Below are 11,007 nucleotides of genomic sequence, written 5' to 3' on the forward strand. Positions count from 1 at the left end.
CCTTGCAATGGCTTTGGGTTCCCTGTGTCGTGATTGGTAGTCAATTGTCCAACTGAGCATGAAGAACAGAGTCACGTCTCCCTGATGACCCCTGTTTTCCCTTGCAGTGCCCAGACAAGGATGGACACCTGAGTAGGGACTTTTTTAGGTACCATGCCTCCCTGGCCCGAAGCAAGACATTCATCAACTTGAGAGAGGTCTCAGAGCGCTTCCAGCTACCCCCGGGAGACTATATCCTCATCCCCAGCACCTTCGAGCCGCACCAGGAGGCCGACTTCTGCCTGAGAATCTTCTCTGAGAAGAGAGCTGTGACTCGGTGAGAGCCCATCTTCCTCAGTGTGCACTGTACACCAAAAAGGGCCACTGGGGAGTCTAGCAGAGCTAGAAGCCCATCCTCTCCTCCCATCACCTTCTCAGGAAGTGAAACGGGAAGAGAGACTTGCTTCCCGGAGGTCTTCAGAGCCCTTCTCTAAAGATCACACCAATGATGACCCATCTGTTCTTGGATGTAGTCCTTCATTTCTCAGACCCGACTCTTAAGAACCTTCTAGAGTCAGGGGCTCACATAGGGATTCTGGGAATGTCTTCTCACATGGATGGGAGGTGACCATTGGAAGTTTCCCGAATCACACCATCTTTCAGCTCCCTGATGAGTGTGAACCATTTCACACTGCCACCTCACGCCATGGAGTATTAAATATAAATATATATTTATTAAATATAATATATTAAATGAACTCCTCCTGTTGCTACTATTTCCCACTGCTGTCAACAACCTTGGATATGGCACAGGGGAAATGGTTCATGGTATAAGGACTCACTTTTTAATTTAAGGAAAGCCAGCCAGAGCAGGGGTTCTCAACCTATGGGTCATGAACCCTTTGGGGCTTGAATGACCCTTTCACAGAGGTCACCTAAGATCACCAGAAAACATAGATCATAACTGTAGCAAAATTACAGTTATAAAGAAGCAACAAAAATAATTTTATGGTTGGGGGCCACCAGAACCTGAGGAAATGTATTGAAAGGTTACAGCATTAGGAAGGTTGAGAACCGCTGAGCTAGAGAATTCCAGATACAGCTCAAGAGGAGACCATGCACAGATCTGTCAAGAGGTCACCCACTCTAGTTTACCTTCTGTGTAGTGAGGCAGAATGGGACTGGTGGTGGGTGATGAGAGGTCCCCGGTTGTGAAGCAGGTTCAGTTGAGTGGTTGGGGTTCTTAGTGCAGGCACCATCAACAGAAGCAATGAAGTCTGCATATTTCTCCTGCTTTCCCCTGGATGCTGATACACACCATGTGTGGATTCCTTAGCATCTGCTCTCACAGAACACCTAGATAATCCCAAGATTATCCTGCGGGTGCACAGTACAAAACAGAGCCAGGTTGAGAACACTAACTGTTGTTCTAAACAAAATCACAAACGTTTGATTTTACCAATAAAGACTCGGGAGGCAGATGCTAGCTCAGAGAGGCAGAGAACGCATCCAGCCTACCTTCCTCCTTAGCCGGTGTCCCTAAAGGAAAAGCAAGGCTCTCCTCCATGCTGTCTCAAAAACCCTTCAAACTGAATGTCCCTCCCTTCTACTTCCTGTGCTTCTCTCCGTTCATCCTACTGACTGCCACTTACTCTTTGTTTTGTTTTGTTTTGTTTTTCTGTATTCTTTCCCTGTCAACTGATCACTTGCTCCACCTCTTGACCTATGGTTAACTTTATTTAATCCTGCTTACAAAAAAAAAAAAAAAAAAAAAAAAAAAAAAAAAAAAAAAAAAAAAACAGAAAGCTCTTGGATTAAAGGTGTACACTAAGGCTGAGCCATCCCACTACTAGAAACAAAGTTTTTCTAATAAATAATGCAGTCTTGGGGTTCAGGGTGTCGTCAAATATCTTGCAACAACCAACCCTAAGCCCCTTGCTTTCTATCCCATCAGAGGACTGAAAGTTGAGCCCTGATGGTCCTGCTATGAAACAGGACCCAAACCAGCACTGTGTTTGCTTCAGAGGGGACACACCAAGCTGTGTCAGTTGGTGTGGCTCTCGAGCAGACCCCTAACCATCAGCATTTCTAGAGGGATGAGGAGCACTCTCTTCAGAGTGCATCAGGAAAAGAGGGGGCACTGATGTAGTCTCTGGCTTTCAAGCTCTGGGTTGCAAGGTTCCTTGGGCTAGGGTCACACCAGTCTCCCTCTCTCTGGCGCACTGGACAGGTTTGAAAGGCTGGGGGACAGGTATTGACACAAGGGGGGATGGTGAGTGAGTGACACTGAACAGGTTCTGACAGGCAAGACCCTTGCTGTAGCTCTAGTCCAGTGAGGTGCACAGCTACACCTGAGACTGTGTGCTTTCTGCCACTGCAGGGACCTGGATGAGAACACAGACATTGACCTTCCTGAGGTGAGTCCTCTGCTGTCATTATAGGGGATGGGGTTCAGCTGAAGCCTCTAGAATTCTTCTTCGAACCAATTCAAAATTGAATTCAGGGTTGGGCAGTGGTGGTTCATACCTTTAATCCCAGCACTTGGAAGGCAGAGGCAGGCGGATCTCTATAAGTTCAAGGCCATCCTGGTCTGCAGAGTGAGTGCCAGGACAGCTAGAATGACACAGAGAAAACCTGCCTTGTAAAAATGAAATGGGGAAAATCAAATTCAGAAGACTGCTCGTAGCCCATTAAGCATCCTGGCTGATTCTGACCTGGACCCCATAGCTTCTGTTTTTCAGTCCACACAAACCATTGTGAAATCCAAAGCCGTATGATGAATATCAATTATCCGAGGGTTGGGGGAAGCTTGTTCAGTGCTTCTCAGACAGTCAAAACGTCCTGGGCAGCAGAAACCTGCTGGGGAAGAGCCTGCTGCTCTGTGCTGCCCCCTAGGGCCGCAGTTTATGAATGGACCAAAATCTACAGAAAACAGAACACCTGTTGTACTGAGCCCTTTGCCTGCTCTGGGTGCTGGTCATGGACTCTTGGAAGGCAACGCTCTATCAAGAGAGATGATGGATCAGGGGATGAGGCTGGAGCATGGCAGCCCTGTGCCAAGCTACCTGTCAGGCCCCGGCACCCCTAGCCTTTTCATCCACATCAAATGACAGAGATCCCGCTCTGGTCAACTGACATGTGGTCACTCAAGCTGAACTTGACATCCCCAAGATGTAACCATGTTGTTCATCTAGCTCTGAGAAATCATGAGATGCCATTGAGCCTGACAGACCAGCCCTGTCTGTGTAACTGGGAAGGCTCCTGCTTTAACCCCCAAGGGAAAATCTCCGTTGCAGTTTGCTGTGGGGGGCACTTCCCATTCCTTTCTTCTGTTGTGTGGGAATTGAACCAGGTAGGGCCTCCCACGTGCTAGGAAAGACCTCTGCTGGTTTTTCCTTTAGGGACAGCATGGTATCCAGTGTGGGCTCTTCTTTTCTGTTACTTATGTGAGAAAACATGTGTCAGATTTCTCTCTGTGAGCCCTTTACACAACCTTGTTTGGCTCTTTCAGCTTCCAAAGCCGACTCCACAGGAGGAGGAAACGGAAGAGGAGCAGCAGTTCCGGACCCTGTTCCAGCGCGTTGCTGGCGACGTAGGTTGCAGCCCTCTCGGTCTCCTCGGACCTCCACCCCTGCCCTGAGGGCCTGCCAGGATTCCCAGCAGAGGACAGTGATTATGAACTACAGTACCTCCCCAAGCCCTAGTGGGCTTGTTGTAAAGCTAGCTCTGGACCCTGGGAGCCTGAGCACCAGCATGCTGACAAGGGTCAATCAACTCACCTCTGTTAGGGGTGGGACTAAGGTTAGGGGTGGGACTAAGGTTAGGGGTGGGACTAAGAATAGGGGTGGGACTAAGGACAGGGGTGGGGCTAAGGTTAGGGGTGGGATTAAGGTTAGGGCTAGGGTTACTTAGATGAGCTCAGAACTGGCCCAAAGATCCTTACTGTAGATCAGAAAGCTTTAAAGGGGGCAGTGACTGCGGACTCTACCCCAAATCACAGCCAATAAAATGCTCTACTACATTAAAATGCTACTCAGGGAGGTACTGTGAGGACCCCCAAAGGGAGTCACAGGGAGCAACACACTTTCGGCCATTAGCATCAGCCGTTAGTGTTTGATTGGCAGACCAGGGCCCCTGGGAAAAGACGGAGCCTTTTTGCCATCCTTGATCCTCCATCCCATTTCCAGCTCTGCTCATCATCCTTACGAGCTGCCCTGGAAGAGCTGGGGAACGGGTGAAACTTCACCTAGCCCCAGGCCTCACGCCACCACATGCTACTTCCTCAGTGGAAACCTTAATAGAAAGAGTCTGATGGATTAGCTTGTGTCAGACACTAATGACTTTATTACATTGCTCCCTTCTCCTGTCTGGGGCTCCTGGATTGGAAGGGGCAGCCCGGAGAGGTGAGCACACACTCTGAGGCCTTGCAGATACTGTTGTAAGCAAGGGGAGCAGGGCACTCTGGTGGAGTGACAGAGCCATGTGCCATCTGTCTCCAGATCTGGGCAGAGGGTGACAGGGAATGGGGGCTGGGGGAGTCCCAGAGTCAAATGATCTCCCCAAGGATTCCAGGGGTGATGGGCTGGTCCCACATCATAGTGCCTGTGAGCCCTTAAACAGAGGCATAAGGCAGAGACAGAAGTCACTAGGGGAGAGATGCAGCATTCGTCATTAGCAACAACTAAGAAAAGCTTACCCCCTTCCCCCAAGTGAAGTTCTACCTGCTGATCCTATCCTGCGCTCTAACCAACTGGGCGCTGGCTGTATAGCTCCATGCCCATGTCGTCTGGTCAGGGTGCATACAATTTACCTGCCTAGCAGAGCTGGACATCCTAAAGACCCACTCCCCAGGCCTGGAAGCTTCAGCAGTAGAGCCGACTGTCATATGTTGTAATAATGCTAACTGTGACCATGGTCACATCGGTTAGTTCAACCCTCAGGTGTACGGAGGAGCCAGCCAGACCTCCTTGTGCATAAAAACCACTTAAGTAGCTGGGCGTGGTGACTCGTGCTTCTCACCAGGGAAGCTGAGGCAGGAAGATTTGCAGTGAATTTCACACTAGCCTAGGCTACAGAGTGAGACCTGGTCTTAAAAAAAAAAAACTAAACAAGGCAAGATGGCTCATTGAGTGTAGGTGCTTGCCATGCAAGCCTGGTGGCATCCGTTTGATCCTCAGAACCCAGATAAGGGTGGAGGAGAGAACCAACTGCACAACACTGTCCTCTGACCTACATACACACGGGCACACATACCACACATACACAAACCACATCCACACCACATATACACAAACCACACACAACCCCATACACACAACCACACACAACACATATACACAATATACATACACCATACACATACCCATACCCACACACACATCATAAACATATACTCCATAAACATACACACCACTCACTCTTCATACACACAAAACTACACAAACCATAAACACACACCACACGTACACCACACATACATATATATCCCATACACACATAAACCACACAAACCATACACACACAAACCACACTCAACACACATACACCATACACACACAACACACAAACACCATACACACAACCACACACAACACACACAACCCCATACATACAACCACACACACTATACACACACAACACACATTAAACCATACACACAAACACACATACCATAAACATACACCCCATAAACACACACACACACACACACACACTGAACTGCATGGACATCCTACAGCTGTGGGCTCCCTTCCATGGCCCTGGTAAGACCTGAATATATCTCTCACCAGCTTTTGCTTTGAGAACACTGGGGTTGGTGAGTATCTGACACTGATGATTCCTGGATTCACCCCTAGAGATTTTAATTAGGTCGTGGTTAACCGTGTCTTAGGTCTTCTGTCTTGAATAGCAGGTGAGACCCCACTATGTGAAATCTTTTCGGTTCTCTGGGTACTCCTGCAGAGAGGCACAAGGACCTGCTTGCTCTCCAAAGCTCTTCGGACTCTTCGATGTCTCTGGCAGCTTTTGAAGCATTCCCAGGGAATATTACCTCCTTGCAGGATGGGCAGCTTGCCTTCCCCTTTCCTGAGTCTCTCCTGGGGTGGTCGGCCCTTCCCTGAGGAACCAATGGGTCGCGGCTACCGTGGAGGTGAACTCAGTTCCCAGCACTGCTGCCCCAGGGCCATTCTCCCCCAGGAGCCAAGTGGAGTTTAGAATTGTCAGAGGACCAAAAAGAACACTTGTCTCCACTCCACAGGACATGGAAGTGTCGGCTGAGGAACTTGAATGTGTTCTAAATGCTGTTCTGCAGGAGAGTAAGTGTCATTCCCACAGGGGACAGGGCTCCCTGGAGAGAAAGAGTGACCACTCTGTCAGGGCTCTCCCAGGCTCTCTGTTCCTTGGAGCTTCAGAGCTGCTGGCCATGGCTGACATCCACATGTCTACAGACTGTAGAATCTGGTCTCATTGCTTATTTCCTAACTGCAACACTGATGCAGCTTCCCATAGAGTGTTTCCCACTTTTTGTCTCAGACTTACTAATACTGGACATTCTGTATCAAAGAATCATATATCATGTGGTTGTTATTGGATTCTTACACTTAGCATACTGTTTAGTGTGTGTGTGTGAGTTTGCATGACTGTGTGTGTATGTATAAGAGTGTGTAAGAGTGTATGTGTGTGGTGAGTGTGAGTGTATACATGAGTGTGTGAATGTGTATAAGTATATGTATGAGTGTGTATATTAGTGTGTGTGAATAAGTGTAAGTGTATATGAGTTTACACAACTGTATGTGTAAGAGTATATGAGTGTGTATATGTGTAAGTGTGTATGTGAGTGTGTGTGATTATGTGTGTGTGTGTAAGTTTGCATGAGTGTGTATATGAGTGTGTATGGTGTGTGAATGTGTAAGTATATATATGTGAGCGTGTATGTGAATGTGTGAATTATGTTGTGAGTGTGTGTGAGTTTGCATGAGAGTGTGTATATGAGTGTGTGTGTATGTGTGAGTGTGTATGTATATGTGTGTGTGCATTTGCATGTATGTGTGTTTGTGTTGTTCACATGTACAGGTATGCACTGACATGTAGAGCCAGAGGACAACCTCAGATATGGCTCCTTGGGGCCATTGGCCATATTTTGTATGTTTGGACAGGGTCTCTCATTGATCTGGGACTCACCAAGTAAACTTTCCTGGTCAGCCAGTGAGTTTCTGGATCCCAGCTCCCCAGCGCTGAGATTAAAACCCAAAGCAATGTTCTGGCTTTCTCATGTGTTCTGGAGCACTGAATGCAGGTCTTCATGCTGGTGAGACAGGCACTCCACTGATGGCACCAACTCCCTAGCCCTTGGTTTTATTTGTTGAGAGAGAGTCTGGCTAAATGCCTATACTGGCCTCTAATTTATATTCTTCCAGCCCCCAAATCTTGAGGATTGCAGGTTTGTGGTACACCCAGCTACTGAAGCGTTTTTGTAGTTCCACCATCTGTGTATGAATATCTAATTTCTTTAGCCATTTGTGGGGGCGGGGGGAGAAGTTTTTTTTGTTGTTGTTTTGTTTGAAACCAGGTCTCACTTGGGCCTTAGCTAGCCTGGAGCTTGCTATGCTGTAGACCAGGGTGGCCTCAAAGTTACTACCTGCCTTTGCCTCTGTTCTGTTAGCATTACAAGCATGCACCACCACATTCGTCTCTTTAGCAATTTAAAATCCTGCCCATTGAACTTTATGAGCTGATCACTTGGGAAATGGTGGAATATTGTGTGGTTGTGATCTATCGTTTTAATATTCTTTTTTTTTTTTTTAAAGATTTATTTATTTATTATATGTAAGTACACTGTAGCTGTCTTCAGACACTCCAGAAGAGGGCATCAGATCTTGTTATGGATGGTTGTGAGCCACCATGTGGTTGCTGGGATTTGAACTCTGGACCTTCGGAAGAGCAGTCGGGTGCTCTTACCCACTGAGCCATCTCACCAGCCCTCGTTTTAATATTCTTGACTGGTCACTTATATAATTTCTTTTTTCTTTTCTCTTTTCTTTTCTTTCTTTCTTTCTTTCTTTTCTTTCTTTCTTTTTCTTTTTCTTTTTTTTGAGACAGGGTTTCTTTGTGTAACCCTGGCTATCCTAGAATTTGTTCTGTAGTCCAGGCTGGCTTCAAATTTGGAGATTCTCCTGCCTCTGCCTCCAGAGTGCCAGTATTACAACCACTGCCTGGCATAATTTCTAAATAATATTTGCAATTGTAACCAGGATGATAATTGGGCTGGAGAGATGGCTCAGTGGTTAGGGACACTTGCTGCTCTTGCAGAGGACCAGACAGACTTGAGTTCCCAGCAGACCAGAGTCGGACTGTTCATAATCTCCTGTAACTCCAGCTCTGGGGGATCTGATGCCTCTTTCTGGCCTCCATAGGCATCTTCAGGCACCTGAGCATACACATCTATAGACACACCACATACATACAAATGAGAAGAAAGCAAATCTTTAATAAGCAGAAATGGTAAAAAAAAAATCTTGGGATCCCTAATGCTAACATAAATGCACGGGAACAGCCCATCCCGAAGGCTTTCTGCAGATCGCAGACTTTCCTTCCGGAAGTCCACCCCCTACTCTCAACATCCTAAGACCATGTCCACATCACCGTCCCAGAAAGCCTGACCTGCCTGCACTACTGGGCTCCCAGAGGAAGGGAAGAGGGGTTTGTCTGAATCAGAGTCATTGATCACCTGGCTGCCTGTGATTGCAGAAACAGCCCTCAAGTTCAAGAAGCTGAGCCTGCTGTCCTGCAGAAACATCATCTCTCTGATGGATGTATCCTTCTCAGCAAGTCCCTCTGGGCAGAGGAATCCTGTGGGGCTCACGCTCCTGGGACAGGCCACGCAGCTCAAAGAGGGAAACTTAGTCAACCTAACTGGGATCCACAGAGTCAAAACAACACAGTGGAGAGAGGGGGATCGCCCCCAAGGGAATGATAGGTCTGCTTTCCTGCACTGTAAATATTCAGGTGCCAGTCCCATCTCACCTTCCATTTGCCCTCCTCGGAGGTTCCTGTCTCCAGGTTACTCTCCCAGGGCCCCAAATCTTTACTCACACCACACAGCCCTGGCCTCCTCCTGTGATCCCAGAGCTAGGTTCCCACAAGGCTCCCGAGTTGAAAGACCCTTAGCTCATGTGGTCAGACCAGTGGCAATGGGAAGCTGGAGTTTGAAGAGTTCCGGGTGTTCTGGGACAAGCTGAAACACTGGATGGTATGTGGTCTGGCTCAGATGCCCAGCAGAGCCAAGCAAAGACCTAGGCTACAGGTTAAGAGGGCTGTTGGGAGGGAGTCAAGGAATCACAGTGCATCCAGATGCAGGCAGAGGTACCACAGTGCTTCCAGCCAGAAGGGAAGGAGACAGAAGAGGACCCATGACTGGAAGAAGAGCTACAGTGTGAGACCCAAACTCCTCAGCGCCGCACGGAAGAAAAGAGGACTGGCCTACGGTCTGGGGATGTGGCTAAGTTGATAGTGTTCTTGCATAGCATACATGAAACCCTGGGTCTGATTCCCATCAGGAAGTTAGGCATGGTGGAGCACACTCAAGGACCAAGAATCTATCAGAAGTTTAAGGTGACCTTCTGCTACATAGAGAGTTGGAGGCTAAACTGGGCTACATGAGACCATGTTGGAAAGGGAAGGAAGGAAGGAAGGAAGGAAGGAAGGAAGGAAGGAAGGAAGGAAGGAAGGAAGGAAGGAAGGAAGGAAGGAAGGAAGGAAGGAAGGAAGGAAGGAAGGAAGGAAGGAAGGAAGGAAGGAAGGAAGGAAGGAAGGAAGGAAGGAAGGAAGGAAGGAAGGAAGGAAGGAAGGAAGGAAGGAAGGAAGGAAGGAAGGAAGGAAGGAAGGAAGGAAGGAAGGAAGGAAGGAAGGAAGGAAGGAAGGAAGGAAGGAAGGAAGGAAGGAAGGAAGGAAGGAAGGAAGGAAGGAAGGAAGGAAGGAAGGAAGGAAGGAAGGAAGGAAGGAAGGAAGGAAGGAAGGAAGGAAGGAAGGAAGGAAGGAAGGAAGGAAGGAAGGAAGGAAGGAAGGAAGGAAGGAAGGAAGGAAGGAAGGAAGGAAGGAAGGAAGGAAGGAAGGAAGGAAGGAAGGAAGGAAGGAAGGAAGGAAGGAAGGAAGGAAGGAAGGAAGGAAGGAAGGAAGGAAGGAAGGAAGGAAGGAAGGAAGGAAGGAAGGAAGGAAGGAAGGAAGGAAGGAAGGAAGGAAGGAAGGAAGGAAGGAAGGAAGGAAGGAAGGAAGGAAGGAAGGAAGGAAGGAAGGAAGGAAGGAAGGAAGGAAGGAAGGAAGGAAGGAAGGAAGGAAGGAAGGAAGGAAGGAAGGAAGGAAGGAAGGAAGGAAGGAAGGAAGGAAGGAAGGAAGGAAGGAAGGAAGGAAGGAAGGAAGGAAGGAAGGAAGGAAGGAAGGAAGGAAGGAAGGAAGGAAGGAAGGAAGGAAGGAAGGAAGGAAGGAAGGAAGGAAGGAAGGAAGGAAGGAAGGAAGGAAGGAAGGAAGGAAGGAAGGAAGGAAGGAAGGAAGGAAGGAAGGAAGGAAGGAAGGAAGGAAGGAAGGAAGGAAGGAAGGAAGGAAGGAAGGAAGGAAGGAAGGAAGAAAAAGAAAAAAGAAAAGAAAAAAGAAAAAGGAAGAGGAAAGGAAAGAAAGAGAAAGGCTGGGTCCTACCTTGTCTGGCTAGAAGGCAGCTGTCACCCCTAGGCAGCTGCCAACTGTCACTAGTCCCTGAGCTCTGACTTCTCAATGCTCTACTCCCTGGCCCCAGGACCTGTTTCTCCAGTTCGATGTGGACAAGTCTGGCACCATGTCTTCCTACGAGCTGCGGACAGCGCTGAAAGCTGCAGGTAAAGAAACAAGTCAGGCTGGGCGATGGTGTTGCACACCTTTAATCCCAGCACTCAGGGGGCAGAGGCAGGTGGATTTCTGAGTTCGAGGCCAGCCTGGTCTACAAAGTGAGTTACAGGACAGCCAGGGCTATACAGAGAAACCCTGTCTCAAGAAAAAAAAAAA

The 11,007-nt window shown here is 48.2% G+C and overlaps 1 protein-coding gene across 4 annotated transcripts in view; it reads left to right on the forward strand.

Moving 5' to 3' along the window:
* Positions 1-11,007, forward strand: part of Capn9 (calpain 9) — a 37,043-nt gene that overhangs the window by 21,456 nt on the left and 4,580 nt on the right. For 3 of the 4 annotated variants that reach the window (XM_021220157.1, XM_021220158.1, XM_021220159.1), the window contains 7 exons: positions 108-316; positions 2,360-2,396; positions 3,491-3,571; positions 6,236-6,299; positions 8,731-8,789; positions 9,158-9,226; positions 10,763-10,841. In XM_021220157.1, coding sequence (XP_021075816.1) covers positions 108-316; positions 2,360-2,396; positions 3,491-3,571; positions 6,236-6,299; positions 8,731-8,789; positions 9,158-9,226; positions 10,763-10,841 — 598 coding nt within the window. Of the gene's footprint in view, positions 1-107; positions 317-2,359; positions 2,397-3,490; positions 3,572-6,235; positions 6,300-8,724; positions 8,790-9,157; positions 9,227-10,762; positions 10,842-11,007 lie in introns of all 4 variants that reach the window. The other variant, XM_021220156.1, reaches the window with a different exon arrangement.

Source organism: Mus pahari, chromosome 20, assembly GCF_900095145.1.
Source record: "Mus pahari chromosome 20, PAHARI_EIJ_v1.1, whole genome shotgun sequence".
Taxonomy (NCBI): Eukaryota; Metazoa; Chordata; class Mammalia; order Rodentia; family Muridae; genus Mus; species Mus pahari.